The 21,626-nt window shown below is 41.0% G+C and overlaps 2 protein-coding genes across 3 annotated transcripts in view; both read right to left on the bottom strand.

Moving 5' to 3' along the window:
* Window positions 1–502: 502 nt before the first annotated feature.
* Window positions 503–9,461, bottom strand: crk (v-crk avian sarcoma virus CT10 oncogene homolog). The gene is made up of 3 exons (XM_067593964.1): window positions 8,676–9,461; window positions 7,329–7,918; window positions 503–3,663 (listed from the first exon to the last, which is right to left on the bottom strand). The coding sequence occupies exons 1-3, from the start codon at window positions 8,893–8,895 to the stop codon at window positions 3,526–3,528; spliced, it is 948 nt and encodes a 315-aa protein (XP_067450065.1). The 5' UTR covers window positions 8,896–9,461; the 3' UTR covers window positions 503–3,525.
* A 2,990-nt stretch (window positions 9,462–12,451) lies between these two features.
* The window catches only part of lrrc75a (leucine rich repeat containing 75A), a 63,149-nt gene continuing 53,974 nt past the window's right edge, over window positions 12,452–21,626 (bottom strand). For both annotated transcript variants that reach the window (XM_067593962.1, XM_067593963.1), the window contains exons 4-5: window positions 19,243–19,516; window positions 12,452–17,331 (exon numbers count right to left, since the gene is read on the bottom strand). In XM_067593962.1, coding sequence (XP_067450063.1) covers window positions 16,738–17,331; window positions 19,243–19,516 — 868 coding nt within the window. In that variant the 3' untranslated portion in view covers window positions 12,452–16,737. The remainder of the gene's footprint in view (window positions 17,332–19,242; window positions 19,517–21,626) is intronic.

Here is a 21,626-nt window from a genome sequence, read left to right as displayed (position 1 = left end):
TTCCTACTATATACTGAGACTACCCAACTCAACACTGCGTTACCAAAAATATCTCATGGTAGTATGAATGGCAATAAATTCTGTAGCTGCAACTGCCATGTGCAGTATGAAAGAAAAGGGGTTTTGTACAATCAAAACAGCCAGCATTAAAATACGTTAGTTTCCTTGAAGGATCAGTGTGTAGGATTTAGCGGCATCTAGTGGTTAGGTTGCAAATTGCAAGTGAGTTGGCTCCCTATGTATATATAAAGGGCTCACTCTAAGGTAACAAAAACACAGTAATTCTTATTTCAATTATACACTGATTAAAACATACTTATGAATATTAGATTCCATTTTCTACAAAGTCTGTTCCGCTAGATGCCATTAAATTCTACACGCTGCATGTGAATGTGTGTGAATTTTTAATGAGTGGTTATGAAATGCCAAGTAAGAGCTTTCCTGACTCAGCAGCACATATGTAGTTTTATAAGCATACAAAAAGGACAATACATTAAACAAATCATTTGTCATGGGGTTGACTTTATTTACTAGTATATTACCACATTACATGCTACAGAAAATAAAAGGGTAATTTCCATTGTCTTGAAAGAATATAGTGTTATAATAAAATGGCACATTTTGATATTTTGATACACAATTCCCCACTGGCATTTTGCCACCCCTTCCTGGAATGACTTCATGCAGGGCTACTAAAAAAATACTTCTTGGTGGTTTCATTGGCAACACAATTGATAAGATTATGATTTATGTAGCTAAGCACCTGCAGTGCAGTGTAAGTGACAAAGAAGCTTGATTTGATCATAACTACACAGATAGAAATGGACTGTGTTGAAAGCTGGCACAAATGTTACTTTCCTAGATCAGATTTTTTCCAATAAGTAAGCCAAATAATTTTAAATAGTGAATCTTTTAACATGGGCTTGGAATACGGCAAAAGAACAAAATGTGAAAGCAGGACAGAGCTCGTCAGGCAAAGCTATGAGGTCATGGAGAGCAATAAAGGATCACTTTAAAACAAAAAAATACAAAAAAGGAGAGCACATATCAATGCAAACACAGTGTAAAAGCAGTTAAGTGCATTCTGTTAAAAATCAAATTTCATCTCCTTTAATCTCATCAGCACTGGCAGAACAGCTTTCCAGAAGGACTCCATCTTTCTGAGTGTTATAGTGCCACCTAAAGGTGACGAGGTGTGTTGACCATGACATCTGAGATGAACCCTCCACTTGGAGGAAACAGTTGAGTTCTCACAGATCATATTCACAGTGATCCGAGTTCACTCTGGCAAAACTCCAAACTACACACCCAGCCTTCTTCTGCGTTATGATAAATGAGGGCGATGATTGTCAGGTGTCAACAAGCGGATTGATTCAATCTCAACAGAAAACAACCTTAGGAGGGGAGGGTGGGTGGGTGTGGGGTGGGGGGGACACAATCAATCTGGACTATGACATAATCTGCTGTTCTATTCGCATGATCTCTTGGCAATACAGAAATGACGTAGAGGGTAGAGATACGACAGTAAAAGAAACAGTCCATGTTGGTTTGTGCATCGTAAATGGACAAGGCTTTAAATAAAATAGTGGCAGAAGATTAAGTGAGGAAGCACAAAGGAAACACAGGCTGGTAAACCTGAGGATTAAAAGAACAAAAACGGTGCAAGGTGGCAACAGATTATTAAAAGGTTAAAAACAAAAAGGGTAGGTACTAAATAATACCCACCCCCTTTTTTTTTTTCTTGGACACATTTGACAACACAGAGCAGATCATTTTTGCTATGGTTTACTCCGTGAGCTGAATGGCGAGCACTAACATGAGAAGACAGTACTAACTAACATGGTGGACAGCCTACATTCACTCTGTTAACTTCATTCATGTACAGACGCAGAATAAGAACACATGTGGCCTCTTGAGGGCTGGGGGCAAACAGATGTGCTCCCCCCCAAAGTCAGTTTATCCATTTTGCACCAAGCGACCCATCGCTCCACTGCCAACATGCAGCAGTAAAAAGTGTACACAGAAACTCTTTCTCCCCCGGACAAAAATCAGCTATGAAGACAATTACAAAGATAACAAACAAACAAAAAAAAAACAACAATATTTTAGCATGTAATGATAATCACATAATACATCATTTACATAACAATATGTTCTTTTTTTCCTTACAAAAGACTACTTGGTGGTACTTGGTCATAGGTGATGGGTGGATGGGGCTGGGGTGAGCCAAGGTGGGAGGTGTGGAGAGGCTGAATGTAGTGTTGTCTTCATCTCCACCTCAACATGTGTTTCTCAGGTTCACTGCTGGGGGCCTGCACTACAGCTATGACTACATGAAGTCACTGCTAGCTGCTGGTCTCGACTCAGTTTTTTGTTATCCATTTGATATTTGGTGTGAGGGGTGGGGGCTGGACTGGTCCTTGGTCTGCTCTGTAGTAGAACTGTACACCTTCAGGTGACTTGGCTGTTTCTCTCAGACGTGATATACCTTCCCAGCTGTAGTTCATCAAAGTCTTTATTATGTGCTGGCGCATGGGTAATCCCCAAAACAATGCTGCATCCCTGTCTAATGACAACGTGGTAAATGCAAACTTTTAAAACCAGAAAATATCTTTCATCTCAGCTTTTTTAGGTGGTAAACAATGCCAGAGAATATTGTTCAGTCTTGTGTTCAGGATATAAATGTTAGGTGTAATAAACACCCACAGACACCTTCAATAACCTTCAGGAATTCATTACCGAGGACACCGATTTGGAAAAATAAAATGATTTTCTGCCACAGCATGTTCCGAGCTAATTTCCTGTAGGTTGTGTTTAAAGCCACAACGTCCATGCACTGTAAGTGTGAGACGACTCGAGTGGATCGGGTTTAAGACAAAGTTTGTAAAAATTTCAATAACGGCACCCTAACAAAGAAAAAAAAAAAAAAAAAAAGACAAACACGTGAAAACATCAGTGTTACTTTTCAACTTCTGACGTGAATGCAGCATAAGTGATCCTACAGCGCTGTAACCGTGGTGACCAATGACGACAAAGATGAAAAATGACACTCCGTACTGAGCGGTTATCTACTGGCTCCAACACAGGAAAGGGGAAGTGGTTGAACTCTGCGGCGAAGAGTCTCCTGTGGAGTGATAACGTGTCCGCGGCGAGGACGTGACAAGGGAAGATCTAAAGGGTGTTGCCAAATCCACGGAACGAGGGATCCAGTTCATTTTCCACTGTAGAGTATAGGATCCATTTTTTTTGGGAGGTCAGTCAGAGCAGGTGATGGTGGAGGAGGCGAGCAGTTAAGGTTATTCAGAGGGGTAGAAATGGAGGGTGTGTGCATTACGACGTCCAACAAGGACCTTTTTATTTGTTCTCTGTGATTCTTTGAAACTGTACTTGGTGCGGGTAAGAGCTGGAGCAGACGTGAGGGGGGGGAGCGGGTGACAACGTGGAGCGGGAAGGGAGGGAAGGGAGGGAGGGAAGGATGAGGAAGGGTCTAATACTAGTGTCCAGTTTGCGTCTGGCTGTCCGCTCTCAGCTGAGTTCGTCCTCGGCGTTGTGCTGGTCCAGCAGTTTGACGTGTGTGAAGGGAAAGTGGCCACGCTTGCCTTTACATTCGCCCTCCCACTGGCCGTTCACGTTTATTTTGGTCACCGTCACCATATCGCCCACCTGGTGAAGGAGGAGAGAAGAGAGAGAGAGAGAGAGAAAAGGTGTCAGCAGCAAGTAGTGACACAATGACACAATGACAAGATTTATTATGATCAATAAAATGAACATAAAAATAGATTTATTTGTAGATAACCCTAGTGGGTGACATCAGACGCATGCATCATGACAGTTGACCTGGACAGACAGAGGAGTGGCTGTGTCACTGAACCTGAGCAAATAAGGAGTAACAGACAGTTCCAAAGTTCAAGGCTGTGCGGGGGCTCAAAGCTTAGACTCTGACTCTTCCATGCCTCATAGCATTTGTTTGATAACCGTTTCACCAGTTCTGACAGTCTTTCCTTGTGTATGTGTACCTGGCACAATTTGAATGCCCAGATTTCTACACAGTGCACACTTAACCTTAGCACACATACATTAAAACTAGTCAAGCAATTGAGATATGTTTGACAGCTGAATAGCTCTGCTATGGTTTCCTGTATTGTACTCTTATAGGAAGTCAAGTCAGTTTTATTTGTATAGCATTTTTCATACACAATGGCGGTTCAAGGTGTTTAACATCAGCATAAAAGCCATCCATCAACATGATGAAATCATTTTTAAAGTTTAAAAATACAGAAATACAACAATTAAAAATAAACACCAAAAAAAACAAAAAACAACTTAAAGGATAGATCACTAGTCTGTCTAAAAATAATAGTCGGGTGTCAATATGAGCTTTGAAACAGGTTTCGCTTGCTGCATTCCTCCTTTTCTTACTGGTCATTAAAAGATCCCTTCCTGATTCACTTCCAATGGGAGTGATGGGGGCCAAAATCCACAGTCCTCGTTTTGTGTAAAAATGTATCCAAAAGTTTATCTGAAACTAATATGAGTTAGTCAAATCAAGATGATATCTTCTACACTAACATTCTTTTTCAGTATAATTTCCCATCTATGTTTCCCTGTTGAGCTACAGTGGAAGAATAGTAAAAAAAAAAAAGGGATTTATACTAAATAGGATGTAACTTTGACAAATATGCAGTTGATGTCACTAATTCAGGCAGCTGAAGATTCATATAAACTTCATCTTATATGAAGTTTTCAAATATATTTATGCAGAGAACAAGGACTGTGGATTTTGTCCCCCATCATTTACATTGAAAGCTTATTATGAAGGGATCCCTTAATGGTCAGTATGAACAGCAATGATTACAGCAAGAAAAACCTATTTCAGTCTTCATACGGGCACCTGACACTTAAAACAACAGTCAGGTTTGTGAACCTGTCCTTTAAATTGTAATACGTAGGGCTGCGATGAAAAATTACTTTTATTGTTGACCAACAAGCTATTTCTGATGAATCATTTGATCTATAAAATGCCAGAATGTAGTGAAACATGCTCATTAAAGTTTCCCAGAGCTCAAGGTGATGTCGTTTATCTGTTCAAACCAACAGTTTCTAACTTTGCAGAGTCTGCTGGATCGTACTTGTTACCACAGAACAAGAATTTCGGAAACATCAACTTTGAACTCAGTTGGGGTTCATGTTTCTCTACCCACTGAGTAAATATTGTGTTCTGTAGAAAACATCCGTGTGTTTTTTGGGTGTATACTTGTTATCTATGAGATCAGTGTGTGATCAGATACAGTGTGTATACGCAAACAGGAAACTACCTTGATGAAGGAGGTGGGGAAAGGTGAATAAAGCGTGCTGTGTTGGAGAAGACTTGTACAACTTTTTTAATTATTATTTTATTTTAATGTCCAACTAACAGTCCAAAACCTAAAGATATTTAACTGTGAAAAGAAGCAAATCCTCACATTTGAGAGCCTGAAACCAGATCATGTTTTTGCACGACCTTGTTTCAGCTCTAATCATATGTGAACAGTGACACAGATGCAGCACGGCAGTATAAACTGAAGCAAGTGTGTTTGCATGCTTTGCTCTTGTGGATATCATTAATTCAGACTGCTGGCTGCTGTTAAGAGTGTTTTGTGGGTCATTCACTCCAAACTCTGTTGCGTTAGGAAACAGTTCAAGTGTTTTCACAGTGCAAAATGAGTTGCATTTCACAGAAGGCTTACCTGGAGTACAATGAACTTATGATCAGAATTGAATTGGGCTTTATACAGCATGTAACGGTGCATTTTTTAAAAAAAAAAGTCCTTTGTGTGGTCCCTGAGGATCTGCTCGGGACATCTCCCAGCATTACATGTAGGATTCTTTAAATAGAGGTGCTGAGATGTCTGCATAGTGAAAAGCATGCAGACGCTATCATTACATAACAAGCCACAGCCATTTGACACATACAGCTGTTTGTTGATGTACTGGATCGCATAACATTTTATGGTATTTATGGTATTTTGGCTCCTTATACAGAGTATATAGGCCTCAGAGTTATCAGACAGTTGAAGTAACACAGTTTCTACATAACAAACAAACACTATAATATTATTTATAGTATTATACTGAAGTGATTAACTTGCACATGTGTTCATGTTATTAGATCCACTGCCTTTATCTCCAACTATATGCATGGACTTGAAGCTTCACAATAATTGGATAAAGAGTTAAAAGGCCAATTTTACAATAGACTGTGAGCTTACCACAACTTTATGATGCAGACAGATTGTGGGCGTCTGACACAATAAACAAATTAAGCGTTATGTACTTGAAAAAGTTAGTCAGACACAGTATGAAGCCCAGAGGATTTAAGAGAACGAGACGAGGAAACGTGAGCTAATTATTAACTGTCCAGTGCCGCCTTGCTGAGTCACACTACTGGCCTGCTGGAGTGGGGAAAACAAACGGCCTCACACAGGTCAAAGCCAGAAACGTCTACCACAGGTGGGAGTGGTAGAAACTAACTTCAACAAAAGGATTTACCTGTCATATTTCAACTGAGCAAAACCTCTGTGATTTCTTTTTAAAGTTTCTCTAGTTAACATATGAGTTTGACAAAGACAAACCAACCAGCAGCAGCAGCAGCAGCAGCAGCAGATTTGTGGATCAACTCAACGAAATCAAAGAAAGCATCTGTATCGGTATTTTTATAAGCGGTGGCATCCAGCAGAGACAGAGCCTGTCTCCTAGTCCCACTCCTGGCTCAGGCTCAGCTGGACTCCTGGCTTCACAGAGACCAGAGGAAATGGTCCTGTTCCCAAACACAAACTATTTCCTTCCCCCAACGACCTGCTCCGTGGGAGCCCCGCTCTCGCTTCCGGACAGTTTAACAGTCCAGCCATAGCGACCAGGGAGGAGAGTTTAAAGGCAGTTTTCATATTTGGGTACCCTCTCATCTTTACAATCAAGTTAAAACCTGTGGAAAACACTACCGACCCCTGTCTCTACTACAGCGCTAATCCAGAAAGATGAAGAGTTAATAAACATTATGGACACTTTACGCTGATCAATCTGTAATGTTCCTGGACTGATCGCTGCAGATGAGATATTAAATGAGCAGATTATCTTGGCTGAGCATTTTCTGACCTTGATTCAACTTGCTCAACTAATACTGAGGAAGAAATAATCAAAAGCACAATGGGAAAGAAAGCGAAAGAATGCGAGCTCAGCCGTGATAAGCTTTAAGGGCTGGCCCTACATCCTTCATCATCTTCTTCCCACCAGCTCACGTTCAAAAACACACACAAAAGATTTCAGATATCAACACACACATCTATAGTTACCTCTAAAGCCAGGGCAGTCTTGTCGTAGGCGTTGGGCACCCTCTTCTGTATGGCCCTGGCATAGACAGGTCCGTTCTGGAGGTTTGGGAGGGGGGTGGGCTGGGCGTACTGGCTAGGGTCTCCCAGCAGCGGAGCGCCAGACTGGGCTGCAGAGCCGTCAGAGTTCCCTAACACTCCCATCCCACCTGGTGGCCCCCCAGGTACACCGGCTCCCGCCACTGAACTTGGAGACGCCGGTCGGTACTTCTCCACGTACGGCACTGGGATCATCCCCGCCCGGCCTTCAGAGTTCTGAGCGTTCCACCACTGCTCCTCTGGCTTCTCCAGAACCCGGAGAATATCGCCCTTCCTAAACGGGAGATCCTCCTCGTCGTTGCCGGGGAAATCGAAAAGTGCTCGGACGTACTCGTCCTCCAGACGTGGTGGCGGGCCTCCGCCGGGGCCTACGCTGATAAAGGAGGTGTGTTTGGACTTGTTGATGGGTTCTATTAAGGTGGTGGTGTCCAAGTAGTGGATCTTATAGAACTCTAGCAGAGCAGGGAGAGCGTCAAACTCCTGGTCACCAATGCGGAACCTGGGATGGGCCAAACCTGGTCAAAATAAGAGAGGATGGAAGAAGAGTCAGAGAAACAAAATAATCCAAAACCCTACATGCTCCAATATATTTAAATACGTGAGGTTTGAACCCTGCTTCTTTATGTAACCAAGAGTGATGATGGTGATTTCCAGAATGAGCAGGAAGGATTTTTGTTTCCTTATTTTACATTTCTTTCCCCTTTCATATGTGTTTGTTCCTTCCACTGAAAGGTCTACATGAGGAAATACAACAAATACTCTACTGCATTTCCTACAGAGGAAAACCCCCCCAGCAGAGGCAGGGAACAAATCTGGCCAAAGTCTATTAAAACCTGGCAATATGACAGACTTTTGAACATTTACAGCTCTTTCAGGGTCAGCTGGTTAAGTCGACTCATCTGAGCGGTGCACCAGGCCACAGCTTACATGAATACAGTCTATTTCAACACTCACACCGCCCACTACAGTGTATTTTAGTGACACAAGTGTGTAGGAATAACATGCGCATCAATATCAGTGCATTACTAATGCGATGTATGGAGTAATGGCTAGTGTGTTGCCTGTTTGTGCATCCATAAACGCTCTGAAACCATGGCCAGAGGTATGTTTGTCTTTCAATAAGCATTAAATTGACATGTTTTAATGTCTGGCCTGCTGTATTATCCAAACAACAGAGTGGTAAAGCCACTATTGCGCATCTCCTTTGGTGCAAGTCATGCAAGAACGGTCACATCAGCATCTCCATACGCCGACCCCCCCATGTTATCTTACCTGGACCGGACTGTCGGTTGTTGCTGATGCTGTTAATTATGTAATGCGAGACTTTGGAGTTCTCCGACACCGACAGCACGTAGTCGCCGGGGCTGGTGATGGAGTCCCGGACTAGAAACACGCCGTGCCTCTGCCCCTGCAACAGAGACACAGCCTCCTGCCTGCTCAACCGACCCCAGTACCAGCTGCCGCGGTCCTCCGCGTCAAAATTTCCGGCCATGATAACCACTCCAAAGCCGAGGCTTCACCGGGCCTTCCCTTCTCTCCCTCCCGTGATCCACACGCAAAGCCTTCAACTCATACAAAAACTTTAGCGCCTAGAGCACGTTTAGTAAACAGGCGACACCCGCAGCTGGCCGTCTGAACATCAACTCGCCGACACAGAACCCCAACCACGAACTGAAAAGGACTCTTATTTGGTTTACGACCTGGATTCAGGTCTAATCTTTAACATATAACACGTTTGGGAGACGGAATTCAGGCTAAATCCCAGCGACCGATGACAACTAACTTCAAAAACTGAAATGGCGGATACGGGAAAACAAAAAAAGACCCCACTCACCGGATGTGACGTAAAGTACGTAAAAGCCGCGCTAGCGTCAAATTTCGGCTTGATCCCACTAGGCGCGTGTGCGCTGCGTTCCGGCTCCCGGAGCTGATCGCAGCCACTCTAATCAATGTCTGTAATCCCACCGGGCGAGCCGCGGCGTGTTTCATCCCAGAGCGGCTCTCCGCTCCGCTGTGCTAAAGATACGCGCCCAGTCTATTTTTGACGGAAGCCGCGTCAAGTTGCACAGATCAAGCTGGGCAGTAAATCTGACATAGAACCACCATAAAGCATCAAAATAAAACACTCCGTGCAGACCGTGGATGTATCATAAGAGTATTATACAGCCATGGTGCAGACTCCCGGTCGTATATCAACAATAAAACAAATCAAAACAGACAAATAAAGTAACCGTTTAACTATGGAGCCTACTTAACCATAGTAGAAGCACAAATATCAAGAAAAAATGACCAAATCAACGAAATCTGAGCAAGTTAACAAAATCGGGCAGTTTAGTTGCACTGCTACTGCAGTAAATACGGTAGACTAAAGGCGGTCGTTCAGCTTTGACCAGACTACCGTAATTAGTGTAGTAGGAGCGCAACTGAATTTAAAAGGCGGATGGTTTCCTCGCAGTCAAACCTCCCGGTGGAATAGAACACCGTATGGAGGATGGAACAAAACTGCGTCGGAGCCGGAATGCGGTGCACACGCGCCTAGTGGGCTCAAACCGAAGTGACGCGCGTTTTCTGTTCGTGTTAATTCTGTTTGATTTAACAGCCCTGTCCGTCATGACTGTGGCTTACTGTGAAACTAAACTTAACTCATTGTTTCGCCAGATCAGTAGCAGTGCTGTAATTACACACACACACACACGCACACACAAACACACACACACACACACACACACACACACACACACACACACACACACACACACACACACACACTTCACGTCCTGCTCCAACAAACATTTCGGTCTCAGAAATATACAGTATATCCAACACATTTAACCTGGTAAATAACAGATTGGTTGTAATTTATAAATTTGGCCACTAGATGTCAGCCAAAGACTATCAATAATCCTTAATGTTCCAGTAAATGCTGTTATCTGTAGTGGGTTGATATCCACCACCAGAGCCCTTAACCTCAATAAATAACCGAATAAATAACACACAAGGATATCTTAATAAATACGGACGAACTTAACAGAGGCTATGAAAATAAAATATATATAAAATAACATGTGAAGAATACAAAACTTTGTCTAGTTACAGACAGCGACCAAAGCACTGAACTAAAAGGATCAACATACTGTACATACTGTAAGCACGCTTACATTTTTAACATATAACAGTTAACAGACAGACAGACAGACAGATAGATAGATAGATAGATAGATAGATAGATAGATAGATAGATAGATAGACCTCTGATCTTCTGGAAAATATCTGCAGGGCATCCGGGTTATTTAAATTGGATCTGAAATCTGAAGTTATTTGCAACTTATTGACATTTACAACTGCACTTGTATTATTGTAGAAAATATTTTATTAATGATTTACATAACTTTGATTACAATTTACTCAACTTTTGGTGTTTGCTTATTAGAAACTTAGAAACTCTTGACCCTTTATTAATGATGTAGGGGAGACCAGGGACAGTTGTAACACTTTTTGCGATTTTCCCAATAAATCAAAAACCACTTGAACAGTCCATTTGCTATATTATAAACTGCAATGTGTCAACTACTGAAACAATGTATTTAAGTGGTTTTATGAAATATGTACAGGTTGCAAAATTGATTTAAATACAGTCACTCCACTGTTACAACTGCCCCAGTGTACAGGGACAGTTGTAACACATGCCATGACGTGACGGTTGTAACATGTCAAAAATATACATAATTAATCAATCAAATACTCAAAATGAAAAAGATTATTTATCACTCATGTTATTGTAACTATTCATTTCTTTAAAAAAAAAAAAAAGAATACATTTATTCACACTACAAGACAATAAAGAGGGGAAGCCATCAAATTATAATGCAAGAAAATTATTTAATGAGTAGAACACACATCCTCAAAAAAGTTTAAACATTAAATCAAAATGGATTAGTTTGAGGACAACAGTCAGTACAGGGTAACATGGCAAATGCCATATGATTTGGCCACTGTCCTGACTGATTTGCCCTGTTTTATGCCATCTGAAGCCCTCTCCAGCAAAGGAAGCGGGACTCCCATCTGTCTTCCTCTTTCTTATATTTAGCATGCTGTAAGCAAATACGTGTTTCCACTGACTATTAGCATGCAACTGATTATCATTTACTTAGCATGTAATTTTATGACATTCTACCTCTAATTTGCTATCTATCTATCTATCTATCTATCTATCTATCTATCTATCTATCTATCTAGTTTATGTAGGCCTTTAGGTTTTTAAAACAAATGAAACTTGGTTTAGGGACGGTTGAAACAAGGCATTACAACCGTCCCAGTATCACCAGCCATGTTTTCACCTCATGTGAATTAGCTTGACTGCTAGTTTGACACATGTTAGCCATTTCTATTTTTAGCTTAAAGAACAGTGATTCTAATAGTACTTGTTTGGATTCCTAGACATTTGATCTCAGGACGGTATCCAAAAAAATACACCTGATAGAAAAGTAAAATTTTTACCTCAAAAAAACACTTTTGCTGGTAACTTTCTCTGGGAGTTTCAAATGTGGCTCCTTTTTTGTAAGCAAGAAGACAATCTAACTGAGCATGTGCAGAGTGAGTGTAATCACTATAGCTTGTTTCTGATTGGAGGAATTCAAGGTGTTACAACTGTCCCATGTAACAACTGTCCCTGGTCTCCCCTACACATGATGGTTTACTGCTGTTTATAATGACATTTATAACCACAGACTATTAATGGCTCAACACCAAGTGAAATTTATGACAACCTGGCAACACAAAAAGTTGTTCTTGTTGATGCCTTGTAACCGATCTATAAAGCGTTAGTAACAATAAGTAACCACGAGTAAAGCTGTGAAAATAAGACTGTGAAAAACTGAGATTGCACAGCTTCCACACAGATGAACCAGTGGATGCTGATGGATGCTCCTCCACATCGAGGTCTGCATAGTCTCTGCTGTAGCTGACACCTACAATCTAAACTTTTGCTGTGGATAGCAGCTCTCCAGCAGTCATGATATTCAAAAATGAAAAAGTACAACAGGACAGGATTTCTTTTTGTATCATAGAATTTATTGGTAAGATCCATTCATAACAATTTCACTTGTAAATGAATGCACAGAGCATTGTTCTCACCTTGATAATATGGCATGAAAATTAAAGATCCATGGGAGCTTTGGGAAAGGGGAGGGTGACAGAAGAAAGATGTTGTATAGAGAATAATACAGAGGTATACTGTAGATTGAGAAATACATATAGAAGAAAGACTCACAGAGAGAGAAAATATCCAAAGCTACAGACTCTCATGTCTTCAGATTCACATTAACATGTTTCTTTTTACTTCTCAGAATACACCAGCAAGACTTACACGGCCACCTCATCACTTCAAGCATTCATAGCCCCATCCCACACCATGGTCATCTCACGTCTTACAATAACACACTACAGGACTAGTCATTCTGCCTGTGGTGACGAGCAGAGAGAGTCTTCAGTCGCTGGGAGAGAAAATCACCAAACAATTAAGACATGTGGCTACAATTTGAATTAGATTATTAACACAGGACTGCAGTGGATCAAGTACAGCTGAGTGATATGTGAGTTTTGGTCAATATTGAAACATTTTGTTAATCTTAAGGTAATTAAAAATGAGTTCTTGAAACTCAGGATGATGGTTGACATGTCAGTTTACTCTGCTTAGGACCTGCTTACTTTGATTTGCTGTGACCTCAACATAAAAGCAGACAAGTGCATGGCTTCAGCACATTACCAAAAATATGTTCACACAACTCTGATCTCCACTGTCCAAATCTCTCTCTCTCTCTCTCTCTCTCTCTCTCTGCAGTCACATGGAGTCCTGTTAACAGCAGCAAGCAAAAGACTCCAGTAAACCTGAGAATATGAGTCTCGAAGCTTTCACAAGAGTTCTTGGGAGTTGAAGTCACATGCAGTGAGTCAGTTTGACCTTGAGCAATGGGTCCAAACCACTGACAATGCTGTATAAAGCCACTGATCCACACCGACCAGTTGTTGATGGCACACAAACACTCTCGTTACAATCTAAACTCACTTTATAGTGATCAATATTTCAGTTGTGTGGCATTGACTTCCCTCTACACAATGGCTTCAATTGCTGAAAATCACATTAACTGTCTGATGATACTGCTGAGCCACCCACAACTGTAAAGTAGCACATTGCAACCCGTCTGCCTCTGTTTAAAGGGTTCATTGTAATTATCTATTTGCAATTTTGCAGGGAAAATGCAATAATAGCTTATTGTAAAAGTAGCTTAAAGGGAGGTGACTCTTTGTAATTAGCTTCAAGTGCAATACCCCTGAATTTCTCCAATAAACTACAACCCCACTGTATGATAAACCTTTGGGCAAAATGGTGTGTTGTTGTGGGTGACCACATCAGCAAAGTCCAAAGGATGTATGGTAAGTTATCACAACACCTTCAGTGATAAACAGATACTAGGCAAGGTTGGTTAGAAGACATTCTGGGCCATAATTTTCATTTCACCATTATATGAATATGTACACTTATCATAACATTGCTTGCTTAATCTAGGCAGGGTTGTTTTCCAAAATAATATATGGTAATTTGCTTGCCTACAGTAATTTAAATATCAAATTACTTTCAATTGGCTGCTTGCTTTGGTTTAATAGGTTCTGCTGTAACTCAGCTTACTGATGTTTTAAATATGATTAAGTGAACACAAAGTTATTAGTTACCAAGTTATTTATACTGATCAGGCATTTTTCTTAATTTTCTCCCTTCGGACATTTAATTTTAGTTTTGATATATCACTCGTTTCTTATCAGATTATGGTTGCAATAATATTTTTGTTTCGAGAGAGAATAGCTTTGCATGGAAGAAAGATTTGTATCTGCAAGTGCTATGCAATACTATCAAGATATTCCACTTCCACATTTTGGATTTTCACCATGCAACCAACTGACCTTTCCACAAAGTCTCATGCAAATCCATTTAGAGGTAATATATCAGTTATATTTAACAGACAGACAGAATGAGACAAAAACATGGCTCCCATCCAACATCTGTTGACGGTTATTATTCAGCATAGATAAACAACAACTACCATATTTTAAAGGGGTACTCCAGAGATTTAGTATTGCATTTCCATAATGTTGGGGGACTGGCGACAAACAGATTTTTTTTATTCAATGGTCAAAATTGAAGCAGCAGAGGCTGAGATATCCTGACTTTTAGTCCCTAGTCTGTGTTGAATTTCAAAAACACTGGATCCTACATGTCCCATAATGCAACTCATCATCATCAGGGTTATTTTCTCAGACTTTGGAGTTCTAGTAAAGCTCCCTTCAGCACCACAAAAAACATTATACAAGTGTTGAATAATACTGAATAGTTGAATAGTAATCAGTGGAGTGCCCCTTTACATACCAGCTCAATGTAGTAAAATGAACACCTGTACACCTCATTCACTCCCATACAAGAGTCCTGCTTTTAGTTAATATCTGTCAAAAACAGTGTTAGAGAGTTTATTCAACTCAATGGCAAAAAAGTCTTTCTGGCAGTGTTATATTTATTTGATTTATACTGTTTGTGTTTTTGTTCTTTCGTTCACAGACTGTAACCATCAGACATTACTCCATACAGCCAGTGATCCAGGGGATCTCCATAACAGAACCAGCTGGGGTTGCTGGAAGATTTGAGACTGAAAATCATCTGTATGTTACAAAAGCGTTTAATTTTTGATGCCACACATGTTAGCAGCTCCAAAAGTGAATGTATTAGTGCATGGGGCAGCTGTTAAGGGAAACATATGTTTGTATTTATTTAATTTAGTAACTGCTATATGGTGAGGCTTTCTTCTATACAAGTTAATATTCTGTGCCTCAGTTAAGTCTTAAGTCTCTATCAACAACACCAGTCAGTAACTTTTACAATATCACAAATTAAGAGTCTGGTTCAGCTTTGAAGCATAATTTATGTACACAAATATTGCTTAGACTATCTCAGAGCACAAAAATAACAAATATCACTCCTTGAGTTGAGTGGAATGCCTCTTTAAATAGCTAAATTACAATCTAAACAATCACCCATGGACAGATAAAACATATATATATATAGGTTTTATCTGTCCATGGGTGATAGGTACATCCAAAAATACAGTTTGTTTCTTAAAGCGTTGCATGGACTATAAGTGATACATGGGGGGAAAGCACAAGCTGAGTGAGTGCCATATACTGCATAAGTAATCATTTATTGTAACCCAGCGGACACCATACATGAATGTGATCGTAGCTGCAGCCTATATATAAACATAGCATGTAAGCATGTGACACACACTAGTGTATAGTGCTGTCTAGTGAAACATGACGTGGATTATGAGAAAAAGGCTACTAAATATTTAAACTTGTTAGCCAGCACTTTGCTTTGACACACATGGCCATCAGAGTATCCCATCTATCACACTTAGTCCTGTTCCTTTCAAACAGGACATTTACTTTTTTCCTCTCAATTTTCTTACAATTATCAGGCCTATACTGTGACATTTTCTTCATCAGTTGTTTACTTCTTTTGGTTTCAGCTGACTAATTTCATCTTCAGTGCACTCCTCTTCCACTACATCTGTTCTTTTCTTTAGCATCGACTGATTTCCACAAATCTGTTGGCTTGACTTCTGATTCCTGTCTATCTTGCGATCAATCTGGCTAGCCATCAATGTATGTGGGAGGCATTTTATACAGTTTTTGGCAAAAACACTATTTTCTTTAAGTTTGAAGGGCCCTGACTAGTTTGTGTGTTTCTATATTTTCTGGTCTCTTTTTATATCTCTCAATGTGGCCAAACACACTCTTAACCAGTAATGGGACGTGTTACAGGCACATGTAGGTATTACCATGGTTACAGGGAAGAAGGACCTGAATAAAGATAAACATTCCCAGTTATACATAAAAGTCTCGTGTGATATAATTAATCAGTCTATTCTATGCATTAGCATCCTTAGTCTATTCATACTTGAAACAACAGACAGTTATGACAGACAGGCGTCCTGTAGGGGATTGTCTTCTCATGTTACAGTCAGCGGCTGCAATCACACAGTCACCTAGGTTCAGCTGTCACTCTGCCAGTGTCTGAAAGCTGCAGCGGCTGCTCACAAATCTGATCAGTGGAGGGAGTATCGAGTGGCATGTTCTATGGATTACATCCTTCCAACACTGCAGCCTGTTTGACTTTCAGCTTCGAGCACACTCAGTCAGCCTCTGCTGGAGACAAAGTCATCTCGCCTCCTTCCAGACATGACTCGACACAGGAGGGGAAATATAAGCAGAGCGGAGCAGGGAGCAGCAATCAGGTCAAGTGGTCCGATTGGTCGGTCACCTCGTTCAGGTCATCCTCCTCTGCTCTCAATGGCTCAGCGGCTCCAGAGGAGTGTTGTGACTGGCTGGAGCAAGACAGTCTGGAGGAGTGGCTCTGCGTGTCGTCATCGTCCTCGTCCATCACCGCCTTCCGCCCCGACTGCTCTTTCCTCGGCGCCTCCTCCCCTCTCATCCTCCTCCTCCTCCCCACTTTCCTCTGCTCCTCCATGGTCCACATGCTCTCCTCTTCATCCTCCTTCCCCTGTACCTCCCTGTCAAAGTCAAGCAGCTCCTCCATCATGTCCTCTATCTCCATCTCTCCGTCCAGCTCCTCCTCCACCTCCGACCGGAGCTCGCCCATGCTCTCAGTCCGGTTGGTGTCGTCGGTCTCCTCCTCTTCCTCGAGCCCCCTCAGTCTCTCGGGGGGGTCGCTGGCCTGACTCTCCCCGAACTCCAGGATGGTGGGCAGGTTGCCCTGCTTAGGACAGCGCTTCCTCAGGCTGACCAGGAAAGGCTGCGGCAGGGAGAAGATGTCCACATTGTTGCCCAGGTCGATCCATGTCACGCTCGGGAAACTGCCTGGATCCTAGAGAAGAAAATATTATCATACTGTAATAACAATATCATCATCACCAGTTTCTCATCTTATTTTCAGAGGATTATAGCAAACAAATGAGATCACTGTCAAAAAGACTGTCAGCATCTACAAGCCTCAACACACACTTACAAATGAGAAAGAGGTTCCTTCTTCCATGTCAGATGGAGCAATAATACACTGATGTTTCAGCAACTTGTATAGCTACTAGATGCTGATTTAAAAATGACTGGAAACCCCCAGTCCACGACTTACAACAAAACTAACAATAATTTTGTGTAGATTGCAGCATACAGAGCTGTCTAACACAGTGTCATTCTTGATAGTACCATTGAATGGCACTAAAGAAAAACAGTATCAAATCTTACAGAGTCTTACAGATCTTACAGCTCTCAATACTTCTCAACTTCTCTCCATCAGAGCTCATTGGTATCTACTGAGGAAATTTTTGAGAACTTTGTTTCTGACTCAAACCAAAGATGGCTGCGTGCTGGCTACTTGGTTAGGAAACCGTTGCAACTTGGGAAACTATTTAAAAATCTTTTGATCGTGCAACGGATGGAAAATTTTTTCATCCAGATGGTTAAAAGAGTCTCTCAGGGTTGTGAAAATACTGTCAGAACAGAAGTAAGTGTTTTTAAATGACCATCTGGGTTTCTCAAACATCACTGGTTATTTATCTTTTCGAGAAACGGATCACATCCTCTGTGACTGAGTGTATGCTCATATATGAGAGTTTATAATGGCAGGTATAATGTTCACCATTTTCACCACTTTAGTGGGGCCTGTTAGCATGCTAAAATTAGCTAATTAACACAAAACACACAGTACTGCTTAGGTTGTCATTAGTTTTGTATTTGGTATACAAATTAAAGACCAAATATTTTCCTTTAACAGCTGGGCACTGTATTTCTTTTGCAAACATTAGTCAAACAGGAGTAAATAGTGTTTTTGTTGGGGACTATTTTCAGCTGCAAATTAATACACATTTTGCAGGTTAGTGAGTATTTATGGCACCAGGACGGTGAATGTGGGGTTGACTCAAAATAAGCTACTATGTGTGTGTTCATGGTAGTGAAGGAACATGTCTCTCAGTACAACTGTTTGTCTCATTGACATGTTTTTAATAGCTTTTGGACAAAAATGGAACTCTATGACATGATAAAATATATCAGGCTTTGGACATGCACACAATACTTCATTGTTGATTTTAGTTCTTTTCTAGTATAATCAGACTTATTATGTAATGTCACTGCCAATCTGTTTCTGCTGTTTTGGTGGTAAAAAAAATATTTATTAAAAAAAAAGATATTAATGTTCAATGAGAAGCATGGCACAAAACTAGCACCAGCCACCAGCCAAATGCTACTAAAATATGCAAGTGGCTGGTAAATTTGCTTCAGACAGTGGTAGTCTATTGAGTGACTGGTAAAATTTGAACATTCACTAGCCATTTGGCCGGTGGACAAAAAAATAAATTTTGCACTCTGACGAGAAGAATATTTTGGGGGTGGGTTTCCTAAATTGATATTTGTTTTTGCATATCAAACTTGTGGTGATTGCTGCTTGTTTTTCCCACCTCAGCACCATCCAGGCTTTCTCCCATTGGCCAAATTTAGGTTTTTTGGTAGTAAGTGTCGAGATGGCAGCAACAACTCCTAATAAAATGACGTCACAAATGATAAATACATGCTTTTATATAGTTTGAGGTTTCTGCTGTAGATAAGTGGTGGAATGAGTTAAAGGTTTATGAAAAAGTCTGTCCTCTTCAGTAAGGACAGAGATACCATTCTTTGCAACTGAAAGCAAAGGGTCGTATTTGTTTTTACAGTAATTATACTAATACAATACTATATTATAATTAAATTTGACAAATATACAAAATATCAGTGAGTTTCTGACCTTCAGGGCATCGGTCAGCTCCTTCAGAACAGCTCTGGTCAGCCTGTTTCCGTTCAGCGCCAGGGTCTCCAGGTGAGGAAGAACAGCCAGAGTGGGCAGGAGCAGGAGGAACGCCTCGTCGGTCAGCTCGGTGAAGCCCAGCTCCAAGCTGACCACGGTGCAGGCGTGGCGCTGTAGGTGTGAACACAGACGCTCCATGTCCCGAGCCGTGAGAGGAATCCCGGACAGATCCAACGCTCCGCCTGACGGAGGGGTCGACAGCACTGCCTTCAGGCTGGAGAAAGACACGTGAGAAAAGCAAGTTGTACACATTACAACAGAAATATTTTCTGCCACTTGTGTGTCATTTGGAGATGCTGATGTTTAAGTTAATACATTTTTTTTTTAACTTTTTTTGAAACTTCTATCAGTCAACAATTAATACCAAAAGGTTATTGACTGAATTTTTTGCTTGCTACCAGTATATGCACATAACAATTCTATACAATAACATCTCACATTTTGCAACACTAGCCACCTCTACTAATCACATAAAACCTGCAACTTGACACCTTTCAAAGTGACAGTGTGGAAACTTGATACTGTTTCCGTTTCCATGTTTGTCTCCTGCTGACTGTGATTTATTCACTGTGAAGAACACAGTCGCATGAAATGCATCAAACAATGCGTTGATGTGCTAACTGTAAAAGACGTAATTGTTTCTTTCTTTGAATATTTGTTCTGATTTATGCACCCAGTTTTGAGCAGACCTTCTGAATGTTACACCACAACCCAACACACAGTTCCAGCTGGTAATATGCTTAACATCCTAAATTATTTCCAGTTGTTTCCAGTCTGCAAGTTTGTTTTTTTTCCTATCACATGGTCTATTTTGTTCCTTGCATTTTTTTATCAAGTATAAAGACAGAGATGATACAAATTAAAACCTCAGGTCTTTCAGTTACCTCCATTTAAAAACAATCCATTCAAAATCAGCCCTTTAAAGCCCATATGTGGTGAAGAATACATGCAGAGACAAAGAGAAAATAAGAATCCACACTGCGTGGGGTAATGTACACATTGTGCTTTGGCAGCTAATGGAAACTACATAAACAGTACACTTGAGAACCACAAACACTGCAGCTAAAGAGAGCTCTGGGGACGCACAGACAAAGGCAGAGAGACACTAAGGAGATTTAGGGCTTAAGAAACTGAAGTTAGGGGAATGAAAAATGGCTGATGAGCAGCAAAGCACTTAAAGCTATACTCTCTAATCACATGGTCCAAGCTAAAAATAAACCCAGTGTGGTGCCTGGATTTGGCAGAAAATTAACCAGGGGTCTGGTCCATAAAAAAGAAGAAAAGCTGAGATCAGAAGTTTAATTTTTCCAGATTACAAATGAAAACAATGCTTGTAATACACACTGGACACAAGGGCCAACACCAATTATCACCCACATATAGTATACTCATGCAAGTGAGGTTTAGGGACACACACACACACAAAGTTCCTCATTTAGGATTAACCTGCCAACAATAAATCTGCTATACATTAACAGAACAAGAGCTACAGCAGAGACCTGCAGCTCTGGTCAGAATATAGTTGGCCACAGGTTTACTTAGAAACATGTGACTGTGGTACAGCCTGTGGGATTCAACTATCACCATCAACAGCTGAATATGTTTATCTATTCACATACCAGAGAGACTTTAGTAAAGAATCTAGGCCAGACCAGCCCAAAGCCAAGCAGTGAACATGGGTCAAATTTAGCCTTCCAAAAATGTTTCCTCACTCTCCCAAGGGTCACAGGGAGTGATCTGTCACTGCATTGTATTTGTGGTTTGATTTTGGGGGGAAGAGCTGGTAACTGCCTGTCAGTCTGATCTACCAACATCATCTGGCTCAGGGCGCGGCTTGTCAATTTTTTAATCTTATTTTGCAATTAGCTTTGTCTGGAAGTTTGAATGCACAATTGACATACTCGGGATTGTCAGACTATACTGTTATATATCGTAATAAAGAAGCAAAACAGGTGATGAGCTTTAAGTCAGAGCTGCCATGGAGACAGCAGCATCATCATCATATCACAATCATCTGCTTAGTTCCCCATGCCTGCCTGATCACTAACCTCTCATTATGTAATTCCTTCAGTGTATTCCCACCTTTTCCCAGTCTCCTGGTTCTCCTCCTGCCTGCACACCTGCCCCTCAGTAGTCCATTATCCTCATATATACACCTGCTCTCAAGCCTAGTAGTTCACAGGTGTAAATAATACAATGAGGGATGGCTGAATTCCATTTAGCTGCTTCAGTTTCAGGATCCGGGACTGGGTTGCACCGGCTAGCTTGTGTGTTAAGAAAGATAAATGTCTTATCTAGTAAACACTTCAGTGATGTGTAAATCT

The sequence above is a fragment of the Thunnus thynnus genome, chromosome 7 (genome assembly GCF_963924715.1).
Source record: "Thunnus thynnus chromosome 7, fThuThy2.1, whole genome shotgun sequence".
Lineage (NCBI taxonomy): Eukaryota > Metazoa > Chordata > Actinopteri > Scombriformes > Scombridae > Thunnus > Thunnus thynnus.
The sequence above is the reverse complement of the archived record's forward strand: the minus strand, read 5'-3'. Positions and strand labels throughout refer to the sequence as shown.

Excerpts from the sequence above, each read along its gene's own strand:
- crk (XM_067593964.1), bottom strand. The coding sequence starts at position 8,895 with ATGGCCGGAAATTTTGACGCGGAGGACCGCGGCAGCTGGTACTGGGGT. Across the intron at positions 7,919-8,675 it reads CAACCGACAGTCCGGTCCAG|GTTTGGCCCATCCCAGGTTC; the intron begins GTAAGATAACAT and ends TATTTTGACCAG. Across the intron at positions 3,664-7,328 it reads AGACTGCCCTGGCTTTAGAG|GTGGGCGATATGGTGACGGT; the intron begins GTAACTATAGAT and ends CTCCTTCACCAG.